Here is a 24,805-nt window from a genome sequence, read left to right on the forward strand (position 1 = left end):
AAGACAATTGTTTTTTTTTAATAGCAGATAATTATATATGATAAACACAAAAAAAAAAAAAAAAAATTATGAATGGTGTGCACTTAGAAATAGCAAAAAGTTACAGCAAATGAATAGCGTTCACCATAAAAAGAGCAAAAGGAATGTGAGTGGAAGATCACATATTTACGAATGGTAGGATGGACTCTGAAGTCAGCTAGAAACAAAATCACCGAAACCTTTACAACCAAAGACTTGAACATAATCACATGTAATCACTTCACAATCACTATAAACAACTTTTTTCCCGCAAATAAATATCCAAGGTAAAGGAAGTATTTAGCAACATAACCTCTAGATAGGGCTTTGTCTTGGAATTTATTGCACCATGTCTTGTTCATAAAGGATCTGCGTAGAAATGAAAGGAAACTGATCCTCTTATAAATATTTTCATTTGTAATTCCCAACACAAAAATAGTACTTTCTAGGAAGTAGAATACAGTTATTTACTTATTTTCCTTAATTTAGGCACTTACATTTAATCTTTCGTCTATGCACTTGCATTCACCTTGACAAATCTCTTTCCTTGGAGGATTTTAAATTTTGTGAAAGCAGAAGAAAAAAATATCCATATCAACAATTGTTAGAACCAACATTCGAGCTTCGTAATTGCACCGCAGAGCCTCTACTTCCTGTTAGCACATAGAATCATGTATGGTTAATTGGAATGCAATATGATTACATCGTTCTGAAAGGACTCTTCTGCCAAACTACTTACCTATGTCTTGTTTCTAAGCCAGGTCTACTACTTTTAACATGTGAATGGTTGCTGCTAAGTCTGAGACATTGAGGAAGCCCGTCATTCACCCGAGACATTAGCCTTTCAGAGTGCAGTAGCATCTTTGTCAAAGCAGGATCACCCAGATTTAAAGCACCAGTTTCCTGTTAGATTGAGAAAACCTTTAGCTTCCAAACAGGAAGAATAAGTAGAGAAGGAAGTAATGAGGGTCATGCCTCAGTCCTTGCTGTCTGCTTGACTTGCTCATGGGTACTTTGCATCACAAGAAGTCTTTTCACCATCTCATCCAGCTCTGTGGCTCTCTTATTTAGACTGCTTTTGTCCACCTATTTAAAACGAAATTGTAGCAGAAACATTGTAAGAAATTTGTTTACAGCAACATGTTACACAAGTGTCAGCATTATGTTAGACTATCCAAACCTTCAACATCTCATTTTGTGCAGTAAGCAACTGATCCCGCTCTTTAAGTTGCTCTATGGTCATCTGGGCAGCGAGTATATCTGCTTCTTTCCTTTGTATTTCAGATATGTAACTACAATGACATGAGATACATGTGAGCAGAAAAATCATAAATGAAATGTATAGTAAAAGATCCTAGGTTACAAAGTATACAAACACTACAATATGTAGAAGATTTCAGCAATAGCTTCTATATGGAAATGGGTAGATGCCTTCAGATATAACTTTAATAGACTAAACTAATTCCAGAATCAGATTTTGGGACAAGCCTAACCTCTCTCTTTCCTCAGTAAGATCATTAATATGCATCTTGAAGTTGAGAATTTCTTGCTCCTAAATATGATAGAAGCATAACGTTTTAGTACATGAAGTTAACCAAATACTCAGCACACAAACAGTTCATGTATATACCTTTGCCAGGACTTCAGCACCTTGCTGATGAGCATCTTCCAACAATTTTTGAACCCAGTGCTGGTCTACCAAGTTCTTCAACATAAAAACAAAAAAGTTTCACAAAATGAGCAATGTAGCTGAGAAGTTCAAAATTAAGGTCGACTGACACTTACAGCATAGTTAGTCATATCCAACTTAACCCCGAGCAGATCCCGAATGACGTCATGTACCATACTTTCTGCCGCAGCCAACCTAGTGTTGAGCATGCATACCTGATACAATAACAACATATTAAAACTTCTATGTTGACCAATGAGCATGTCAACTCTTTGTGGTTCTTAAGATTAGTTACTTTGTCATGCAACCATTTCAAATAATTTATCTATATTCTAACACTTCCTCTCGCACACAAAGGTCACACTTGGGGCAACAACAAATGGGGGTTTAAATTGCGGAAGTAGTTACACAGGAAATTAAACTGACAAATTATCAACCAAACCAGTGACATTCTATACAAGAGAGTTAGTCCACGATAATGATTAAAGGGAACAGATTCAAACCTTAGACCGAAATCCATTTTACACATTGTAACATAGACTTCATTCACGAGACAGTAAAACCACCAAGCCAAGTCCCATATACTAGTCATCTTAATGGATCAAACAAACTTCAACATTCCACTATTCATTATGCATGTTAAGATTAGTTACTTTCTCATTCAACCCAATAAGTTAACTTGTTGGGTTGGTATTGTATTGCACATCATTTATATACAAGGCATTTCACATCATTTATACATATTCTAACACTCCCCTCACGTGTGGCCTGGACAATATGAGGGTCCAATCAGTGCATAACAAACAAGACCCAACACGTGGGCTACTTTCACACAAGGCCCTCACTTGGATTGGAGCAACAACAAACACACACAAAGACCCACACTTAGGGCAACAATAAATGGAGGATTAAATTGTAGAGGCTAAGGTTTGAACCCAAGACCTACTGCTCTGATACCATGTTAAGATTAGTTAATCTACCATTCAACCCAATAAATTAATTTGTTGGGTTGGGGCATTTTACATCATTTATACATAGTCTAACAATGCATAATGTAAAAGCTCTAGTGCAATAGTCCACAAAGATATGCATGGTATCAACTCAAACCTCGCTCAGGCGATTAGCTGCCAATGCTTCTAGCTCTTCTACATGAAGCCTGGCAGCTGACAATTCATGTTCCTTTTCGACATTCATTTGCTGTACCAAAGTTGTGATGCATCTGAAAGGTGAGCTTGAGCCCCTTGTCCTCATTGGGACTTTCTCATCTTTATCCAGTAACGGTGTTGTTGATGTTGAGTTTGAGATATCTGTCTTTGAGTCCTGAAACATAGCCTCCAGAGACTTGTACTGTCCAGACACGCAACACATGACATATATAACCATGTAGGACTATAACTGGGAATTCAAAGTGATTTATTTTTTCAAGATGAAGTATATTATAACCACAAAATTATTGGACCAACAGTTTTCAGGAACAAAAAAGCACCCTGAATGGAAAGTAACAATTCAACATTGGCCATTAAAGAAGTAAAAAAAAGAAGGTAGCAACACCCATGCACAAGGCTCCCACAATGGGCGGATTCGGGGACACGCAGGATGTACACATATCAAATATTTGGTTTGAGTTTGTCACAAGAAAGTTTTAAGGAAAGACATTGAATGCTGGATCCAAATATATAAAACTGTTTGCTGAAGTGCACATATCAGAATAGTCAGAAATCAAATTACATGCCTTCTATTTTAGCCCATGATCCAATAACCTTATAAATGGTGGATCCAAGTGACTGCCGAAAGATATAGATTAAGCTTATTGAAACAAGCATTCTATAGTTTCCGGATTCTGAATTCCTGCTTCAATAAATCAGTTTAATAATAAACTTAATAGAAGAGACAGTACCTTCTCTTGATACTGTGATGCTTGGGCTTCAGAATGCAATACAAGTTCGGAGATATAGTCTTTGAATTGTTTGATCTTCATATATGAAAGAATTTTGAATTCAGAACAGAGGAAAATCAGTTGATATAAAGAAATTTTACACGGTTTCAAAACTTCTGGTTCAAATAATTATAAATCATCTGAATGTCAGCGCCCTACCACTTTTTCTTGCTCTGCTCTTTCCATCTCAAGAAGTCCTATCCTACTATTTGCTTCATGGAGTTCCAATAATTTATCGTGCCACTGCCTGTGTCATTTGCTATTTCAATCCGAAGTAAAGAACCAACAGAAATTCATGTCAAGAAAGTAGATAGCAATTCAGACCTGGATGTTTGTTCCACAGTTTCTTGAGCAGTTTGGTCATCTGACTCTACAATGTTAGTGAACCTTTCAAACACCAAGAGTCTGGCCCTCAGAGCTTGAAGTTCTTCTTCTAAGGAATCTCTGATCAAGTGATATTTTCCTACCTCATTATCCATTTCATATACCTAAAAAATACATATCACTTCAATCGTTTTTCACAATTATTATCTATTAAGTAAACAGTAGATCATATATTTCATACAGCTGAAATTCAGTCAAAACCGTTGGATTTTCCCCATGCAACATAGTAAGTATTTTTAGTTAACATACTTTCGAAACTCAATCTCATGAAATATATTAAAACAAATGCCTACCTTTTTCTCTAATATATTTATCGTATTCTCAAGTTCCTCAACAGAATGTTCCAAAATCTTGACCTCCTCTTCTTTCTGTTCGGCATATATTTTACTGGCTTCTGACTCCTAGAACAATTGAAAAATCCATATTCAATACGAAGAAACATCCACCGGCTATGATTTCCTTTATATCAAAAAGTCATATAGTACATACCTGGCAAGCTTCAACAGCAATGGCTTCATTTTCTTCAGCTAATGCATAAGCCATCTCAAGCTTATAACTTAGGGAGCAAACTTCTTCACTGAGTTGATCTCTCTCATTAGTGACCTTTTCCAGGTCTTCGTTCACTCCTTCAAGATAAGAGTGTATTTTTTCATCCACCAAAGAAGTCAGATGAAGAATTTCATTTTCCAAATTTTTGACAACCTCCTTTTGTTCCTCCAATTGTCCTTCTGCTTCAGATTTTTTAAGATAGAAATCTTTTAGAAGCATTCGCAACTCAGCGTTTTGGTCTGACAATAAACTTAACATTTCTTTTGCCTGCTCAAGATCAGAATTCGATATGAGCAAATCATTTTCAGTATCAACCAGTTGACCCTCAAATTTTTTTTGCTGAACTAGAAGTTCATCCAGATGAGTTGTTTTGGTCTCAAGCTCATGTTGAACTCGACTCAAAGCCAAAATTAACTCCTCGGTCTCATCTTTGATGTCCTTGCTGTTGGAGGCAGATTCCTGCAGCAAGCTAAAATCAAAAAGAAGCCCCTCCAGCAGAACTTCTTTTCTCTCTAGTCCTTTCTTAAGAGACAAATTCTCATAAATCAGCTTATCCCACGATATGCCTAGCTCTTGGTCCGGATCTTGCACCAACTCACCTTTACATATTTCCTCTATGCACCTGCTATTACTATAATTGCCACTCAAGCAAATGTTCTGTGAGGAGGTCAATGTTGGATAGCTTTCTTTCTGTCTGAATGTGTAGAAACCAGGCTCCTCCTTGAAGTTAAGGATTTGGAGGATAAACTCTTCTACAAGACATTGAAATAAGACAAACTGAGAAAATCCTCTTTCCATTATCTCAGAGCAGGTATCTTCCAGTGATAACCTTGAATTGGAAATGAAGCGAAGCATCTCTCGCCCCATTGATGAGACCACAGAGTATAAGACCTTAAACATGTTTTCGACTTCTTTTTGCATTTTCAGGAAGGAACTTTCAAGCAAGGACAATGCATTTGCTATATCTAATGTGCTATGATGGATTTGGTCATGCAATAACCTGTTTTCCTCTTCTTTCAAAGACATCGATGACTTAAGCTGTTCATTTTCCTCAATCAAGCGAGCTCTATCTACCGTCAATTCCTCACTGGCCTGCTTCCATATAGCATTCACTTGTTTTGCATCTTCATTTGCTTTTAGCAATGCATTAAGCATATAATCAGCTTGTTTAATTACCACATGGGCTTCCTCAATATTGGTGAAGAAGCCACGAACATAATTAATTTTCTCATCGGAAATTACCTGCAGAAAAAAAACATTACACAATCTTCAGTTTCTTGATCCTCTCTTTCAGAAAGTCAATTACTGAAACATCAAAGTAGCTACAATGCCTTGGTTACCAATTTTACCTTTTTTCATTTAGATGACTTCTACTAAAGATTAAAACAAAATTTCCAGTTCAAAATAAATATGTACCTCTCCTGTACTGTGGCACCCTGCTTCAGCAGTCGGCATCCTCAACACAAAAGATGGACACAAAGGCTTCATCTCTGTGATATCATGAGTGGATCATTTCTCTTAATAACTATTTTGAAAAAAAAAATATTAAAATATTCCAATAGGTGAGAAGAACATATACCTTCAATGGAAAAACAATCTGCATTTTTGTTCTCTAGAATTGCGCTTAACCAGACAGATAGTCTGTTGACGGTATCAACTGCCACATTTAACTCCTTTACAAGGCAGAATTTCGCTGCTTCATCATTATTCGAATTTGCCAAGAGCTTTTGAGACTTTTCAGAGCTTTGATCCATATATTGAAGTCCAGAGCCCTCTTGATACTTCCAGCCCATCTGTTCAGGTAACCTTCCAGATAACTTAGAGCAGCAAACGTATGCAGATGTATCCGATTTCTCTCCTGAAGCAACACTTTCACTTGACACATCAGAACCTGCTATGGTATAACCAGTACTACATGCATCTGGTTCTATCAAATCTTTATCCATTAGCAAGCAGCTATGCATACTCGTATTGGTGATAATGCAATCAATTATTCTGTTCAGTCTATTGTTTGTTTGAGCAAGATCATCCCTTATTTGATGCAGCATGCAAAACTGACTTTCAAACTTCATCTCATGTTCATCTAACAATTGCAATTTAACTTCACTAGACTGAAAATTTAGGTCATTTTCTTTTAGTTCAATGACCTGGTTTCTCATCTCACGAATTTCATTTACCAGATCCTGCACCACCTTTATGTATGCACTAGAAGCTTTCGAGACTTGGGTTAAAAGGTTTGTTATATGCACTTCCGAATCCGCATAAGATGCAATCATAGCATTTCCAGTTTCCAGTATTCCTAATCCAGCCACCGCAACTCGAGGGTTAATGGCTTCAAATGCCAGAAGGCTTTCAGCAGCATTTGTCTCTGATGTCGTATGACCTTGAATGTCATTAGCAGAATCTCTTCCAATGGCTTTTCTGTGGGGAATGTCATGACAACCAGATAACCACTTTATTACCAGAAATGCAGCTGTGGCACACTTTTCTGCTTCAATAATCTGATCCTCTTTGAGTTTGAGTTTATGCTCTAGGACTTTTACCAGATTAATCTTATCATTCAACAGAATACCTAAGCTGTAATCGTTATCAGGTTGCTGAAATTCATTCCAAGCCACTGTTGCTCCCTTCAACGAATTTAACTTCAGTTCCATTTCCACTACCATCTTTTGGGCATCTTCCAAGCTTTTTTGTAATAGCAAAATCATCTCTTCCTTCTCAATCCAAACTCTGGCAGCCTTCTCTACGTGTTCACCTATCCAAGCATTAACAAGAGGAAAAGAAGATGCAATACTTTTTATCTGTCCGGAGGCATCTTTGAGGGATCTTGAACCATCCACAAGGAAACTCGTCAGTTCGACTGTTGCTCTTTCCCACTCCATGCAAAGTGCATTTATTTCCTCCTCTTTAGCTGCTATGATGTCTTTGAGTCTAATATTTTCTTGGGTTATGGTGCATAACCTCTGCTGAAGTTCTAGCTGGAGGTCCGCTACCTCTTCTTGTAATTGAAGAATTGTCCTAGTCGTCTCCATTTCAACCTCTTCATGGGTTAATTTGACTTTGAGCTGATGAGATAATTGTGCTGCGTGATCCTCTTCATATTGGTAATTCATTAATTTGGCTTCCACAAGGTCTTTCGTCAACTTGTCCACCTTAGCTTGCAAACCCGTCCTGTTGCCATTTTCACTGCATCCGATTCCCCACCCCTCACGTTGGTTTTCCACATAACTCAGATTCTGCTCCTGCATAAGCTGCATATTCTCGATTAGACGGACCTGCTCCATTTCCTTTGCTTCAATTAACGATGTGGAATCTATCAATTCCTCTTGAATATCACTGGGAACTAAGGTATTCACCACATTATGATGACTTTTATTCTGCAAAGCCCTGTCAACCACCTGCGAAATAAAATAGGGATTTCATCTCTGGAATCACTAGTAATAGATACTGCGTCAACAATGATAGAAACACACATCATTAAAAGAGAAAAGAAAAAAAGAACATGCAGTACACGTCGCATGCCCTTTGTAACACATGAAGTGATTAAAAAAATGGTATTACTTTCTTACATACCATTGAACACTTATCTGCATGTGTGAGTTCCTCAGGCTCCATAGAGAAAGAATCGATAACCTGCAAAAGGTGCAGCAAATTATGAAACATCCATGAAGAAAAACTTGAGCCATATCAACATTCAACAACACTTCTTATGATAGTTCATTATATCCCGTACAGAATCATATGTCGCATGACTCAAGTGTTTTCCCAGCTCTCTCCGTAATTCGAGTACTTCCCTATAAACATAAAAGATGACAAAACAAAAGAAACTGATCAAGGAAAATTTCATACAGAATGGATGCTTCACTAGACAATCATGCTACTGTAGCTGCAAAGCATACACCTTCCAAAGGAAAGAAAACAATTGACAAGGAATATAAAATACTTCAGACAAGTAAGCCAGCAGGATGGATGCTTCAAAGCAGTTTTATGGAACATTAAAAAGGGATAACAAGCGAACGGGCACTTGAAAGGGAAGACAAGTGAAAAATAGGAAATACGATAAACGCGTTGGAAGACCAGGCCAAAGACAACACTTTGGACTGTCCCAATAATCAGTCGCCATCTAAAGTTAATGGCTCAATTACACAAGCACTCTTTCACATACACACCCCATTGCCAGGATCCTTTAAGCACATCCATCTAATCTGTCAGCTAACATGTTATGGCAAAATCACAAGATGGCTGCTAAAAGTAATTGAAAAAGACAATTGGAAATGAAAACAAGAAATTTGACAGGATCCTGACTTGCTGGGACCAATAGAATTTAAATGAGAAAAATTAGAGCCAAAAGTTGTGGGAGGTGCCAACAGAAAAAATGTGTGAGTGTGTATTGAATTACAAGAATACCTAATTAGTTTAGCATTCATGCTTCTGCAATGTTTCAACTCCTTTAGAGTGTCAATGTCCTGAATCGAGAAATAGCAAACAGTTCAGAAGCTCGCACCTGTCAGAAACTTGCTAATTATGATTAGTAAACTGAAAATGCATTAAGACCTGATTCTCATACTGAGCGGAGAACTTTAGTTTTTCTTCAATTGTTTCCAGCAACTGCACATGGGAACAAAAAAGCATAAGCCTCATAATTCTACTATAGGTTCCATTAAATTGTTTCAACAATGAATAATCCAAGAAAAGAAACCTTAACCTCGCCATGTAGTTCTGAAACCTCAGCTAACAGTGTTTCTCGCTCTCCTTTCTGATAAAAACTTTTAAACCTGTTGCCAAAAATGATTTAGAAAGATATCATTCACATTCTCCATCTAATGCATTAGCAGCTCATCCATGGACTCACAATTGAAACTGTTCAAGAAGTCTAATATTCTCCAAAGCAGCACAGGTCACTTCTGGACTGTTAGCTATCCTTGCTTGAAGTAGCTGAATCTCTTCCTTCAAAACCGCATTCTCCTGCTCGAGATACCTCTCAGCGGGTAGCAAACCAGCCACAAACAGTTCAAGTTGTTTGATTTTCTCCTCACGATACCTCAAAATCATTTTCATATGTCGCATTTCCTCTTCCCTTTTGCAAGCCTACAAGAGATGCCTCTATTTAAGAACCAAAAACAGACTTCTATTTTTACTTATGGTCCTAGCCTCCTAGGAAAACCAGTGAGCTAGGAAATAATATATAAAAAGAGCTAGTTCCAAGCAGACATACAAAGCAGTTTATGTGCTCAATTTCAACCTCTAACTTCTGGAGTGCAGTTGCCGCCATCTTGTCTCTCCTCGATGCCACAATTAAAGTAGATTCAACACACTTCAGCTGTCATAGATATATGAGCACTGCTAGTTCACAACAGTATCATGTATAACTCAGAACAAAAAGAAACAAAATTTGCATGCAGAAATGAAGATGTTACCTTCCTCTTTTGATCATTATGTATCTCACTATTATTGATCGGTCTTCTCTCTTCTGAGGGGTCATATATTTCAGAAAACTCATTCAATTTAGATTCTCCGGAACTCAGCAAACATTGAGACAGAGACGAAGAGTTATTATGATGTTTCTTGAGAAAGGATAACTGGCCCTGTTTTAGCACAATAAACATCAGTATGGTCACGTGCAGTTAGAGATTAAACTGTAGGAACCTTGCTGTCAATACAGACCTTGAGCCGTTGGATTTGCCGCTGCAAGGCTGTAACATCTCCTGAAGCATCTTCATTCACTTTAGCCTATAAAAAAGTAGAAACAGAAGGGCTCAAGCTTCTCCTCACTTTCCAAGAGAGCGGAAACTATCTAAAAGTTCAAATTGAGTACATTATTTTGGATAAGCTTGGCACGCTGGGCAAATTTCAAAGTGCTCAAAGTTTCATTTGCAGAGCTGCAAAAAGAAAAGAAAAGGAGAACAAAGTAAAAAAATTCAGGACCTCTAAAAGTTGATTAAAATTTTGTTCAAAATAGATTAATTTTAAAACAGACCATGTAGATGGGCTGACATTTGAAATAATTGTGGTCTTTGAGTTTCCACCCAAGGAATCCTACAGAAGAACAAGCAAACATATTTACAACAAGGAACCAAACTTCAAAATAGATAACTAGGTAGAATCAACTTCAATTTGATAATTTTCATTAGCTAACCTGTAGTAGAAATGTGAGCCGGGAATCTCGATATGGCACATGTCTATGTTTCCCATGTGCCAAATCCACCAGAGACATTATCACCAAGCTAAAAGCAAAGAAAAATGAACCATTTAAATAAACTAATTATATATGGACCTTACAACGAGTTACATGAAAAACACCATACTAAATGTTAGCATATAATGCTTCTAATAAATTATGCAACACTAGTTTGGACCATTCATGAGCTGGGTCAAATTCTTAAAGAATCAAAAAACCATGAAGAAGCACCACAGAACAAACACCTCTGTGAAAATAAATCAAATTATACATATGCATGGTTACCATCAAAGCCATGACAAAACAGCCTAGCATCACAGCTAGGCTAGGGCTGTAATTGTTTTGAAAGCAACCTAGCTCAAAAATATGGTCTAATTACCCCAGAGTCGACAAGGATTTGTTTATATTTGCTGCTTCTTTCAAACGCTCTCCTTCTGCACCAGAACTCTTCTGCCTAAATGAATGAGCATGTTATTACAGTATGTGCTGATTGATATACATATACATAAATGTAGTGACTAAAAACTATATTCACCTTTCAGAACCAGCTAAATCCACTAAATTCAACCTTGCAAATCGAAAATGGGTCATGGAATCTGTTTCCCACTGACTTTCGATTATACAAGTGAAAACACTGTGGGAGCGGCTGCTCTGACTGTTCATGTAGGTTGCGGCCATTTTTCTGTTTGCTGCACCCTGTACATATATGATTTACCAACTATGGTCATGCTCTAGAATATGCACTGATTACCAATGTCATACCTGTAACAGAAGCTTTAGCACATCACTGACGGTCCTAACACAGCATTCCCTAAGATTTTCAACATATACGCCTTTCTTCAAGTCTTCTCTGAGCTACACGTATAAGTGAGGAGTATAATTATTGCATATAATGAACAAGAAACACTCACAACAAAACAAATAAGGGAAACAAAAACAAATAAGGGAATTATAATTACTTGTAAATTATTTGATGAAGGCTCCAATAGATCTGTTATCTGCTCATTGTATATCTCAAGAAAGGAACATTTACAAATGTACTTCAGTTTCTCATCCCTTCTGTTCTCTTCTGCCTACACAAACATAAAGCAAGAGATTCATACTCTTATGCAGCCATCCCCTCAACACCGACACATGTAATTTCCTAGAAATGTGTAAAAATAAATGTGAATACACGTTGTGAACATAAAATCTAACCATTCTAATCCTGGAAAATAGGTATTCAAATATTCGAGGGGTTATTCCACAACCATCTTTTAGATTTCCGTCTGTCTCTTGAATCTCACCCATCATGGTATATGTTTTCCCACTACCTGTCTGTGGGAAGAAAATTTAAAGTCCACCACAAACTGCACAATTCATAAATAAACTTGGCAAAAAAAATTGATGGCAAAAGTTCATGGCATGACATACCTGTCCATAAGCAAACATACAGCTATTATACCCAGACATACAATTCTCCACCATTGGAAGTCCAGCAACTCGAAACAGCTTTTCCTGCACCGAATTTGAGGTTTAGTTAATTGGTTATGCTAGATTTTCATGGAAATAATATACATGAAAAGAGAAAAATAATTTGCCGATGAATTCTCCCTTAAGAAGACAAATGCCGCATGAAACATTGAAACTGTTAAAATTCAATTATCTAAACATCGCAGCTGATGATGCTTTGTTTTTTTACTAAAGGCATTGGCAGATCACATGTTTATTAATAATCATGCACATCAATAATACCTGTGATATTGTCTCACATGCTATATGATCAAAAGTGAATCTGGTTTCTGGATGACCAAGCCACGCCAAGGTATGTGCACTCTCCTGCTTCAAACACCTGCCGTAGCCTTGCGAAGCTCTCTCCATTGAACTCAGCGGCCGAATCCGTATCAACACCTAAACAACCCCGTACATCTCCCGTTAAGTAACTCCGAATCCACATTGTGCACAAAAAAGAATAAAATCAACTGCACGAACCTGTACATTATGGTCCTTCCAAAACACAGGATCTTCAGCTAGCTCGAAATTTGCAACTTCGCCATCCAATTCAACATTTGAATTCTCCGTAAAAAATACTCTCGCAACCCTCGAGTAAGAAGACGACCCAATTCCCCTCCCACCAGTGAATTGACTAGCCATCCTAGGTCCCGCACTGGATGCCCCACCTAGCGATGCCCTACAGCCGCTTCTGACCGGAGTACTCTGAGCCGTGCTTGGTTCCGACTGCCCCTTCTCCCTTCCGGTCCCATTCCCATGCCGGCTCAGAACCCTAGGAGCATCACATTTAGCACCTGCACTTTCAGCTGTGTCCAACGATTGGCCTCCTCGTGTAACATAATCGAATTCGTGGAACTCTCTCTGTAGCTGAGATGGATCTGGAATCGTGTTGAGAGGACTCCTTTGAACCGGAAAATGAACCGCATTCAGCTGTTTTTCAACCTCGTTCTCACTCGACTGGTTCTGCACGTTTCTGGAGGAAGAGGAAGAAGGAACGTTTCGAACAACATGTCGAGAGCTAGACATATTGGCGACCGCGAAGCTCTCCGAGCCGCAGTTTAGCTAAAATGCTGTTCGGTCCATGAAGAATATTTTCTGTAGGATTATACTTTTGAAAAGGTTGCGAGCGCTGAAGAAAGACCCGCTCGATTTTCAATTTCAAGTTTGTAGTTATTAGAATAAGGTCCCTATAATGTTTTGGAATATTAAAATCACCCCGTATCTTATTGTCCCTTATAAAAAATCAAATTTAATCAAAAGACATACATACACATTGTTCTTGTTGAATTTTTAAAATTCTCTGTATATCTTTATTGAATAAAATCAAATTTAATCAAAAGACATACATACACATGGGACTTGTTGAATTTTTAAAATTCTCTGGATATCTTTATTGAATAAAATCAAATTTAATCAAAAGACACACATACACATTGTACTTGTTGAATTTTTAAAATTCTCTTGATATCTTTATTGAATAAAATCAAATTTAATCAAAAGACATACATACACATTGTTCTTGTTGAATTTTTAAACTTCTGTGGATATCTTTATTGAATAAAATTTTTGAGATTCTCATAATTTCAATCTGCTTAGGTAGAGTATGACTCTAGAGATTTTTAACAAACAAATATTTTTGACTCTAGGGATTGTCTCATTTTTCAGTCTAAATTATAGAAATTAAAATTTAAACCATTATTTTAGAGAGATTTGAGATCACGTAAGCCTTCATTCCCAAACTTAATTAACATTAAACTTTATTTAGTCAAATCAAATAAACCAAAATATTTGTCCATTTGACATCAGCCCAACTTAAAAAACACTGCATGTTAGTCTACTAGATTTGTACATCTTTATCTTTTTTATTTTTTTCTTGATTAGATTTACCTTTAAAATTCATTTGGACATGAGCAAGTAGAAGTATTGAAGTTGGAGAGGGAAAACAGGATGCAATTTGAAAATTTTGAAATTACACGTAAACACAAATATGTCGCCGTAAGTGCGAATCCAATGTCTCATAGAAAGGGCTTCGAACAAATGGTGGGCTTTGAATTCAAACCATGTGAAGGGGCCCAACTAGAACAAAGAAAAACTTAATGGGCACAGATGGAGACTTTAATCATTAGCCTCTTTACGCTACAAATAAATAATAATAATTAAAAAAAAAAGTGGCCTCTTCCAGCAGAATGATGAATCAAAGGTCTCAGAGAAAGAGCTGGGAAGTGGTGGCTTTGAATTCAAAAGAAAGAAAGAAAGAATGCTTGATGGAGATTTTTATAATTATAGTATTTGCTGTTGTGCATTCCAGAACAGTACTAGGAATGCTCAATTAGTCAATTATGGATTAGAGTTTATGTTTTAGGCATGCTCAATTAGTCAAATTATAGATTAGAGTTTATGGTTTAGGATTGGAGAACAAGCTGCCGAATGCGCAGTTTAATCCAAATTTAGAACACAGACAGCGTGTTTACTAATTTGCTTCCATTTCACTTCAAAACTTGTAGGGGAGCCTGTCATTTACTTTAATCGAGACAAAGATTGACCTGCTTTGTTTCATCATTAGTTTCTGAGTTTCTCTACTACTCCAACATGATGGCCCAACACTCGCTCTGATTAAAGCTAAAACTCCAAGTATAAAAGGACTAGGCTTCTTTATAACGAATTCTTTTACCCACCTAAGCAGTAAGCAGTGTCTGTTCTTGATTGCTAAGGAATGTTGATCTGATCCCCAGTTCTGTGGTTTTCACAGGATTTTAATGGGATTATGGTCTGTTCTTGATTACTAAGGAATGTGGGTATGAATGTTTATGGTTTGCACAAGATCTTAACGGCGGCAATGCCCACGTAAATACAAGATCCTTCCCATTTCAACTGTAATACACCATTAGTGTTTTGGTGCGTTACTTCAAATAAAAGGTGAATAACTTCCAGAAAGACCATCCATAAAATTCATTCCCCAAAGTGATTTCTAATGCAAGAGTCAAGAACAACTACACCAAGCATTGCAAATTCTACATTACTGATGCACTCAACAGTGAAAAGCTTCATCGCTGGATCTCAGAAATCGAGAATCTCTAGAGAAATCAAGAGCCCTTGTTGAATTTACGACCAGACAATCTCTCTGACTCGTGTAGTATGTGATTTATAAGTCCTCTTGCAGCACTGTGAACCCAGAATATAAAGATAAAAATTAGCAATGATGTTGCCAACGAAAAGAGGGCGAATTTTGAGCTTGTGGTCACAGCCCAGAAAACATAAATAAGGCAGAAGTGGGGAAACCATTAAAGGGGAAAAGAGCAAGCTAGAGACATGCGCTCCTAGGATATAATTTAAGCACTCGTTGCTTCCTCGCAACGTTCCTCTCACACCCTCTAAGACAACGAGACATGTATGGAAGAACAAAAGAAACTAAAACTTACTCATCCTTCAACTTTTGAATCTTCTCTGGATCAGTCTCATGCTTGTGCCTTTTAAATTGTTGCCTGACCATTTCAACAAGTAATGATGTATTATGTTGCTGCATTGCAAATAGAACATGGACCAAGTTAATTTAGAATATATTATAAATTTGAATGAAGAAACTCTGAAAACTTGCAAGGCATTTGGTAGAGATATGACTAAAACCAAGTGCATCAGCCAAGGGAGTACATTAAACAATTTGTGTTGGACAATCCAAAGAAGGAGCTCTGGTATAAGGAGAACACTAGCTCTAGCTTCCTTGCAGGATTATCCTTCGGAGCTCATCAATCCAGAAAACACCTAATGTTTACAAGTTTTTTTATGCTAAATCCTACGATTTATACGGTGGAATCTAACATGAGAAGGAAGCCACAAAAATCTCAGTTCTTGCCCTGATATTGTATGTGTCGTCTCTTGTGAATTCAGTGAGTTCCGAGAATAAGCTCAGTACTTCTACCTTCTACTCAGCCATTATCAATTCTACATATTCTTCTTATCCGCCAATACGCACTTAATGATAAAAAAAACTGTAGATTGCATATTGGCTGACAGCCATAGATAATGAAGATAAATGACTCGGCATTATTAGCATCTTCCCCCTGACCAATTCTACCGTTGAAATCTCCTATGAAACCAGCGTTTGTTGCTACCAAAAGCAAAGTGCCGGTGAAATCTCACTCAAATTCACTCCAAACCAACAAGCATTTGCAGCAAGACACTACCATCAAACCTTCATCTATGATCACCTTCAAAATCAAATGTCGAGACTCCATGAAGGAACAACCTTTAACTCTAAATGTTACATTTTGGTCCATTGTCTCCCAAAAAAATGTTCAAATTCTGACACAATAAAGCAAGCTTCGCTTCATAATGCAACAATAATAGGAACCAACCAGGATTAATTACAATATGCAATTTCTGTTTCCAATATTTTTAAGCTACTAATGACAGTACATATACATATGTATCCATAAAAGCATACAAAAGCATTCCCAGAACTCCATATTCAATTAAAGCATAAAGAAAATGTGTTTACCTGATGACCAATATACTTTGCTCTTCGGAGGCATTCACGATAAAGCTGCAATAAAGAACATTCAGTTAAATCCCAACAAAAAATAACATTCCATGTCATTTTGAACCCCAAAAAGAACTACGAATTGAGGAAATGATTCTTAACCCTGATAACATTGTTGGCGAGTTCAGGAGGTAGTGCAGTTTGAAGCGACGGCATAATTGATTTCCTGAAACTCAAATTATAAACTGAGAAAAACGGGAAGAAGAAAAAAAAGAGTAATATAAAGCAATCCTCTTCGATTTCTGAATGGTTAGAAGACGTACAGTGAGATCGAACCTCTTCGACGAATCACACAACTCACGGTCTGCGGCGAAGGAGAGTCGAGGTGGAGTCGGCTGATCCGTGACCGCTTTGTAGTATCTGATGTACAAAACGGTGCGTTTGGGAAAGAGATATGGGCTCAATGGGCCTGATTTGTAGATCACACGTTCGATTTCACAGCTTGGGTATATTTTCGCTTGGCCCAAATAAATACTGGACCAGGCTTTTCTAGCCAAGTACCTATCCGCCCCAAATAAAGTCCAGCTCATAAAGTACCTACCCAAAACTAAGGACAACCAAAACAACTAGTCCACGGCACATGTTTTTTCAAAATAAAGAAATATAGCCTATAGTGGTATGAATCCATTCACATTCTAGAAATATAGCCTATGGTGGTATGAATCCACATTCTCCGTATTGTACAGAATCTCATACAAACATAACAAATGATTATGAGATATAGGCTCAATTGGCTTGAGCGAAAACAAAATAAGTATCGGTAAACTTTAATCAAACCCTCAACTTTACTAAGCACACCCCAATTTATATTGATTTTGCTTTGACCCTATCCTTTTTTTAGGTGTGAGCTCCTCACGCCTACCCCTTTAATTCCAACGTTGTCACCATATTCGATTGAAGATTGATATTGAGATGCCAGTGCATTGATGTATCTCCACACCACTTATGTAATCCATCCATCGCGACATAAAAACAAACAACATTCTACTTGACAACAATTTCGATGACAAAGGTTGCAAGTTTCATACTCTCACGACTTTTCCCAACATATATCACCCATATTTTGACTGCTCCTCAATAGACTCCTGGTTATGTCGATCTAGAGTATCACGAGGCTATCAGTTGACTAACGAGAGTGCCGCGTTTAGCTTTGGAGTGGTCTTGATTGAAATGATATCATCAATGCCTGTTATTGATATTACAAGACACCATCACGAGATTAATTTGTCAAATATGGCTATTAACAAGATTCAAGACCAAGCATTACACGAACTTGTAGATTCTTCTATGGGGTTTGAAACATATCCCTCTATAAGGAAAATGATAACGGAAGTGGCAGGGTTGGCATATAAATGCGTTCAAAACCTTTTTCGAACAGGACAAGCACTATCGAAGATGGTGACGACGTTGGATCTGAAGAAGAGTTGAAATTGACAGGTGAATCAATCACTAAGGTGGAAAGAGTATGGGTCGAGAAAAAACTTAGGCTGAGTTCTTTTTTGTTATTTTTTGTGTGGTTAAAAATGTCAATTTTTAAAAGAGTTTGGATGTAAAAGAGAGTAATTCGAAAAGGGCGGGCTGTAATTAAAGTTCATTGCAACTTGGGCTTTTTAATACCGGACCCACCTTTGGTAGTCCCGTAATCAGTTAACCATACAATCAAGAAAAGGTATGAATGCTGGAACGATTAGAGTCTTAGCAAATATGAGGCCAAGCCACCATTTGATCATTGTAATGTCTCTTTTGCACGCGATTAAGACACCAAAAGCTTGTCCTTAAAAGTCTAATAATCTATTTGTTATGTCCTGATAATTATTTTATCTCTCGTGACATACAATACCAAACCCGTGAATTCTTGCACGACACGCGTCTGCTGCACATCAAACAGAGTGTCCGTCTTAAATTTCATCAGAATCATCAAATGTACATGTGAATGTTCGTGATGTCGATCAGGTGTGGCAGGCCCCACGAGCAAACACCATGAGGTAGAAGACACGTGTCCAACATAGCTGACAATCAATAAAATCCTCCAAACATGACACCATTCTTGCGTAGAGATCCAAAAAAGTGCACCCCCTTTGAAAATTATTCTCTAAAACCACTACCCCACCCGTGAGAGTACGTACACACGTGACAGGTTAAGACAAATATAACATGCATGTACGGCCTCAAAACTCTATTATTTCTCAATATATATATATATATATAGACTCTAATTCTCCAATAAGGTAGGCTGAGTTGAATGGACTGAATCATTTTTAACTGAAGGACTTAAAAAGTTCGATGCACAATTACTTTCATAAATGTTCGAGAAAATACACATGATTATGTAATTCTGCTGATGAACTATTAATGTTGATTTGGTTACTTGTAATGCTTTTGTGTGTTGAGAGGAGGTGGAGGTCACGTCACGTGAGATATGAAAGTTGGTTTGGACTGGAGTACTAATTAAGATATATTTTAGCCTATCGTATCGTGACAAGGTTTCCTTCATATTTTCGGTGTGTAAATGGAGCATATATATATATATAATATGGATTCTTGGATTCACCCGTGAACATCTACCCTTCATGCCTCACTGTTGGCCACAAGAAGCTAAACAACAATAGAGAGTCACGAGACTCTCTTGCTTTTGCATGGTAACCATATTCATCACAAGACTGCAAACCAAGAGTTTCCGAAAACAACAACAACAGGAAATATAATTGGTATCACATGAAAGTATAAAATTCAACTACGACATGGAATTTGGTGATGTGTGTATACTTGAAATAAGTGATCAATCAAACTATAAAGTGGATCATTTTAAGGACAAAATCGAACGAGCCTTAAGGCCCACAACGGACAATACAATACATATACAAATGGATTGGGCCAAACTCTCTCATATGCTCACTTGCTACTTCTCAACGCTGTCAAAATTCTTCAAATTATAACACTGTGTATGCAATTGTGGCTGCATCGCATTTCTTTTAATTAATTTCATAATTTGGTTGGTTTGTTTAATTAATGTCAAATGAATAACTCATATGATGAAACGACAAAAAGAAAAAGAAACTCCTATAATGAAAAAATAGGACATCGGACCACATGTCATGCACCCAAAAGAGGAAAATTTGACAGCAGAATTCATGGATAAAAAGAGACACCAGAGAAAGAAAAAGAAAAATAAAGAACAGGGAAAAGTAGCAGAAAAGTTGTATCACGAAAAAAATTAAAGAGGTTTTATAACAAGTTGAAATAGAGGGACATTCTGCCAAAATTTGCCATAGAAGACCAAAACTACAACCGGTTTTTATACGGACAACAAATTTTCAATCAACCGGAATTCGACACGTGTCAACCCTAACAGTTTCTATGAGAAACTTCAATTTCAATCCGAGTATAAATAAATTGGAGCCTTTGCTCTTCAAAAATGCCACCACCCTACTTTAATTTGCAGAGTCCATCATTAATACCTTTCTAAGCTCTCATTCTTTTGACATCAACATCTTCAAAAGTTAGAATTTTCTGTCACTTCTTCAGAGCAAAACACGTACAATTGCATTCAATGGAGAATGTAAGAGTGATTTTACTCATCTGGGTTGCATTCATTCTTTGTATTCATCAATATTCGAGCAATGTAGATGGGAGATTTCACTACCACAAGAAGCCGAAAACCAAAAACTCCAATAAAAGCTCCCCTGCTCCTGACGACTCTAATCCTCCCACAATTCCTTCAGACCCTTATCCAAATGACCCTGGAAACTCCAGCTCCGACTGCGTTTTCGACGTCACATCTTACGGTGCAGTGGGAGATGGTTCCACGGATGACACTGCCGCATTCATGGAGGCTTGGAAAGCTGCATGTGCAGTGGAGTCTGCTGTTCTTCTTGCTCCTTCTGATAAATGTTTTGTTATCACTTCAACAATCTTCTCCGGACCATGCCAGCCAGGACTAGTATTCCAGGTAATTCTTCATGTCCATATTATTTTTCTTAGTCTCAAATATTTTTGGTATATTGTAGAAAATCCCACTATGGCACAACCCAGAGCCAGCCTCCCCACTATGGCACAACCCAGAGCCAGCCTCCCCACCATCTCGACCCATTGGGCCGTGGCAGTTCCCAGCCCACCTTCCTGGAAAAGGCTGGACAATGAGTTGAAGACTTGGGCAAGCTTATAAACTAGACACCAAGCCCCTCAACAATCGATGTGGGATTTTTATCCCTTTAACACCTTTTAACATATATACTGCATTAATCTTACAGCGTTAATTCTGTTTTATTACTAAATCATACATTAATGTGGTCTAACGCATGACTTATTAATTAGTTTTATTATTTTGTGAAGTTGGATGGGGTGTTAATGCCACCTGATGGACCAGAAGCTTGGCCAAAAGAAGATAGCCATAAACAATGGATTGTGTTTTACAGACTGGACGATATGATTTTCACTGGACAAGGAACCATTGAAGGAAATGGACAGAAGTGGTGGGATCTCCCCTGCAAACCTCACAGGGTATAATTTTTCCCTTTTTTTTTTAAATTGAAACAGTAATTTGTAATTTGCCCAAATTTTCTAATGTATTTGTAGTATTTGCAATTTTCAGGGTCCTAATGGATCAACCCTGTCAGGACCATGTGATAGCCCTGCTGTGAGTAACAAAATCATATTGAAAACATAATTTTAAGGCAATTATCTTCTCTCAAACCCAGTTATCTATAGGTTTTATATTTTCTCCAGTTAATTCGGTTCTTCATGAGCTCCAATTTGGTGGTCCGTGGACTACGAATCCAAAATAGTCCTCAGTTCCACATGAAATTCGATGGATGCCAAGGTGTTTTGATAGAGAGGCTGTCCATTTCTTCACCTAAACTTAGTCCCAACACTGATGGGATCCACTTAGAGAACACTCAAGGTGTTGGAATATACAATTCTCAGATAAGCAATGGTAAGGAGTGGAAAATAAAAGTAAAGCAAATAAGTTATCTTTTTTTTATTTGTTTGTTTTCTTAAGGATAAGACGTAATTTAAACAGGTGATGACTGCATATCAATCGGAACCGGTTGCGCTAATGTTGACATAGATAGTGTCACTTGTGGCCCTAGTCACGGAATCAGGTTTTTTTTTTTTTCTTTTCTCCTGATCTTCTCATAAATCATTTGTCCGTGTGGTTTTTTCAAGACCCTCTAACATGTCAAAACTCTGCTGTGTATATATATGCAGCATTGGAAGCCTTGGAGTGCACAATTCCCAGGCATGTGTGTCTAACATAACCGTCCGCAACACAATGATAAGGCAATCGGACAATGGTGTCCGAATCAAAACGTGGCAAGGCGGCAGCGGCTGTGTCTCAGGGATATCATTTGAGAACATCCAGATGGAAAATGTGAGGAACTGCATGATCATAGACCAGTACTACTGCATGTCCAAAGGATGTCTGAACCAAACCTCTGCTGTCTATGTCACAGATGTCTCTTACAGAAACATTAAGGGCACTTATGATGTGAGGAGCCCTCCTATACACTTTGCTTGTAGTGACACAGTGGCCTGCACCAATATATTGCTATCAGAAGTTGAGCTATTACCAGAAGAAGGTGAATTGGTGGATGACCCATTTTGTTGGAACGCTTATGGAATTCAAGAGACATTGACCATACCTCCTATCGATTGCTTGCAAGAAGGGCAGCCTCAGAATGTGGCAGAGGTGGCCTCATATGGTTGCTAAGTTTGTGCTTTTGGGTTTCCAATATATACTGTATAGAACAGAGCCCAGTTAAGTTAACAGCCATTTTATTGTGGATCTTGTGATCATATTTACTAGGCTGATCCATCCCTAGTAGGGTATTTTTCTCCCTTATTGTGTGATGAGATAGTTAGGTGTTAATAGTTAAGAACGTATGCATTACACTGGATCTTTACAGGATTGCTATCCAATACTTGTAGTAATAAATTTGGATTTCCTTGGATTGCTCCATTATGACTCTGTTGCTGAGTTTAAAGTAGAAAAACAGTCTTCTACATGATGCCCTCGGCTTCTGCATTCAATTGCTGTCATTTATGAAGGTTTCAATTCAGTAAGAAAGTAGTAATACTTGATGTTGTAGTCAATTTAGCATTACTACATGTGATATTGGGGGCAATACACATGAATGCTGGGTTCGCTCTGGTTGGGTGTGGGTCGGTGATGCTGGATGGTGCATCCAGGATTTTCTCATATAACAAACAACACAATCAAATTGAAACTCAAGATAAATAAAGAAGCTTGCCTGTATTAGGATTCTGACACAAATATCCAAGAACTGGAGTCAAGGGTGGAGCCTGAAAATGATATTGGGGTGGGCTGTTACATTTTGATATGGTGAAAAGTTTTAGCGGGGAAATTTTTTTTGGGACTACTTTATAACAAGACAACTTATTTAGATGATATTATGAATATTCATGTTGCACTTTGATGATTCAAAGTCTTAGAGAAATTTAAAGATGACGAAGATGAATGTGAGAGGATTCGAAGAAGAATAAGCTAGAGAGAGAAATTCATTCACTTGAAAGTATATGATTACAAAGACAAATAATCTAATATAAAAAATGTACAAACTAAAGATGTCTTGAACTTGTAAACGACGATAAAACCAAAACTAAACTGATGAATTGTGGGCCATAATATGAGAAGCCCAAACCAAACTTAAAAAATACCTAACAAGACTAAAAGCTCAAACTAACACTAAGTATATATCTAAAGCCCAAACTAATACTAAGTATATATTTAAAGCTCAAGCTAACACACTATATATATATATATTTTAAGTTGGGGGCTACAACCCAACGTAGCTCCACTCCCTCCGCCCCTGACTGAAGTTACAGATAGAACTAAAGACTCTCTACTTTAAGGCCTAAAAGCACAATCACAATAACATTATGGGAACAAATGTCAGTAACAGAGGATTAAACAACGGTTAGAATTTGAAATATTGATTATTGTTTAATTAATTCTAAAGGTTGAATATTATTGGAATGCATGCAACACTTATCATAATCTGCATATTTGTTTTGTGATTTTATTTGATAAGGATGTCCAAACTGCAAAGCGTAGTTTTAAAAATCGTACCGTGCATGCATCAAACCGTGTAAGTTGAAGGTTATAGGTTTTGAAGGTTCAGCAGGTACGATGAAGGTTGAACCGCCATTTTTATTACATAATAAATTAATATATATTTAAATACATAGTATATAGTATACACAACAAATTAATATAAACGACACCGGATGAAACACATCTCCCATTTATACAATTTCATTCTCTTTAGACAATTTCCATCTCTTTGACAAGAATTCAAAAATTATTGCACATGTGTCATTTTTCTATTGGTTTTGTTGGTCCAAATTGGTAATTTAATAGGCACTTAATATATGGAATATGTGTAAGGTTTCAAGATAGACACAAATGTTGTTTTACATCTATTGTGATGCTCTAACACTACATTTTAATAACAAAGTGCAATTTGAAGTGTTGAATATAACATGGATGATGGGCTATCATCCATTAACTATCGTGTAGCTTCTCACTTCTTCTTCTCCTCTCTTATTCTCGCCGTTGATTTGCGTGGTGTTAATAGTGGTTCCTCGGTTGCCTTCACGTCTCGATGCCGAGTCTTCTGGTTTTGGTACCCTACAAGTCATCATATCTCTTCTTCTCGCATTAGTTTCACAATAAAGTGCAATTTGAAGTGTTGAATATAACATCCATTGTGGATGTTCTTAGCTATCATCCATTAACTATCGCGTAGCTTCTCACTTCTTCTTCCCCTCTCTTATTCTTGCCGTCGGTCTGTGTGGTGTTAATAGTGATTCCTCAGTTGCCTTCACGTCTCGATGCCGAGTCTTCTGGTTTTGGTACCCTATTTGTCATCATCTCTTTCTTCTCGCATCAGTTTCGCAGACTCGCACCTAGAGAGTAGAGATTGTTCAGATTCTTAGCTTCCGGTACTTTTCCTCCCTCTACGGCTGATTCGTACTGGGGATTTGATTCTTAGAAGATCTATTTGGAGATCGTAAAATGAA

The 24,805-nt window shown here is 37.4% G+C and overlaps 3 protein-coding genes across 7 annotated transcripts; 1 reads left to right on the forward strand and 2 right to left on the reverse strand.

Moving 5' to 3' along the window:
* Positions 1-66: 66 nt before the first annotated feature.
* Positions 67-13,321, reverse strand: LOC120001089 (kinesin-like protein KIN-12C). Of its 4 annotated transcripts, none has more exons than XM_038849350.1 (36): positions 12,706-13,321; positions 12,469-12,624; positions 12,148-12,231; positions 11,932-12,051; positions 11,694-11,807; positions 11,497-11,589; positions 11,270-11,430; positions 11,114-11,188; positions 10,693-10,780; positions 10,534-10,592; positions 10,372-10,435; positions 10,221-10,286; positions 9,974-10,141; positions 9,772-9,876; positions 9,409-9,644; positions 9,262-9,331; positions 9,111-9,164; positions 8,964-9,022; positions 8,290-8,350; positions 8,130-8,189; positions 6,136-7,954; positions 5,973-6,046; positions 4,497-5,798; positions 4,301-4,408; positions 3,948-4,111; positions 3,783-3,870; positions 3,585-3,659; positions 2,795-3,034; positions 1,804-1,902; positions 1,649-1,723; positions 1,512-1,570; positions 1,199-1,310; positions 994-1,104; positions 758-921; positions 516-671; positions 67-387 (listed from the first exon to the last, which is right to left on the reverse strand). In XM_038849350.1, the coding sequence occupies exons 1-35, from the start codon at positions 13,249-13,251 to the stop codon at positions 665-667; spliced, it is 6,936 nt and encodes a 2,311-aa protein (XP_038705278.1). In that variant the 5' UTR covers positions 13,252-13,321; the 3' UTR covers positions 67-387; positions 516-664. The 4 variants fall into 4 exon arrangements, with proteins under 4 accessions (XP_038705278.1, XP_038705262.1, XP_038705270.1 ...); XM_038849334.1 differs by having other exon boundaries at positions 9,256-9,331; XM_038849342.1 differs by having other exon boundaries at positions 67-408; positions 9,256-9,331.
* A 1,728-nt stretch (positions 13,322-15,049) lies between these two features.
* On the reverse strand, positions 15,050-17,161 carry LOC120001059. Of its 2 annotated transcripts, none has more exons than XM_038849297.1 (5): positions 17,026-17,161; positions 16,865-16,928; positions 16,721-16,765; positions 15,645-15,742; positions 15,050-15,387 (listed from the first exon to the last, which is right to left on the reverse strand). In XM_038849297.1, the coding sequence occupies exons 2-5, from the start codon at positions 16,916-16,918 to the stop codon at positions 15,309-15,311; spliced, it is 276 nt and encodes a 91-aa protein (XP_038705225.1). In that variant the 5' UTR covers positions 16,919-16,928; positions 17,026-17,161; the 3' UTR covers positions 15,050-15,308. The 2 variants fall into 2 exon arrangements, with proteins under 2 accessions (XP_038705225.1, XP_038705232.1); XM_038849304.1 differs by having other exon boundaries at positions 17,039-17,129.
* A 2,997-nt stretch (positions 17,162-20,158) lies between these two features.
* On the forward strand, positions 20,159-22,719 carry LOC119999349 (polygalacturonase At1g48100). The gene is made up of 6 exons (XM_038846858.1): positions 20,159-20,711; positions 21,095-21,262; positions 21,354-21,398; positions 21,488-21,695; positions 21,783-21,864; positions 21,971-22,719. The coding sequence occupies exons 1-6, from the start codon at positions 20,313-20,315 to the stop codon at positions 22,470-22,472; spliced, it is 1,404 nt and encodes a 467-aa protein (XP_038702786.1). The 5' UTR covers positions 20,159-20,312; the 3' UTR covers positions 22,473-22,719.
* Positions 22,720-24,805: the final 2,086 nt, after the last annotated feature.

This window comes from Tripterygium wilfordii, chromosome 1 (assembly GCF_013401445.1).
Source record: "Tripterygium wilfordii isolate XIE 37 chromosome 1, ASM1340144v1, whole genome shotgun sequence".
Lineage (NCBI taxonomy): Eukaryota > Viridiplantae > Streptophyta > Magnoliopsida > Celastrales > Celastraceae > Tripterygium > Tripterygium wilfordii.

Excerpts from the sequence above, each read along its gene's own strand:
- LOC120001089 (XM_038849334.1), bottom strand. The coding sequence starts at position 13,251 with ATGTCTAGCTCTCGACATGTTGTTCGAAACGTTCCTTCTTCCTCTTCC. Across the intron at positions 3,035-3,584 it reads CATCACAGTATCAAGAGAAG|TACAAGTCTCTGGAGGCTAT; the intron begins GTACTGTCTCTT and ends GTGTCTGGACAG. Across the intron at positions 922-993 it reads AGCAGACAGCAAGGACTGAG|GAAACTGGTGCTTTAAATCT; the intron begins GCATGACCCTCA and ends TCAATCTAACAG.
- LOC120001059 (XM_038849297.1), bottom strand. The coding sequence starts at position 16,918 with ATGCCGTCGCTTCAAACTGCACTACCTCCTGAACTCGCCAACAATGTT. Across the intron at positions 16,766-16,864 it reads TCGCCAACAATGTTATCAGG|CTTTATCGTGAATGCCTCCG; the intron begins GTTAAGAATCAT and ends TCTTTATTGCAG. Across the intron at positions 15,388-15,644 it reads ATTCAAAAGTTGAAGGATGA|TGCTGCAAGAGGACTTATAA; the intron begins GTAAGTTTTAGT and ends CTGGGTTCACAG.
- LOC119999349 (XM_038846858.1), top strand. The coding sequence starts at position 20,313 with ATGGAGAATGTAAGAGTGATTTTACTCATCTGGGTTGCATTCATTCTT. Across the intron at positions 20,712-21,094 it reads AGCCAGGACTAGTATTCCAG|TTGGATGGGGTGTTAATGCC; the intron begins GTAATTCTTCAT and ends TATTTTGTGAAG. Across the intron at positions 21,263-21,353 it reads TCCCCTGCAAACCTCACAGG|GGTCCTAATGGATCAACCCT; the intron begins GTATAATTTTTC and ends TGCAATTTTCAG.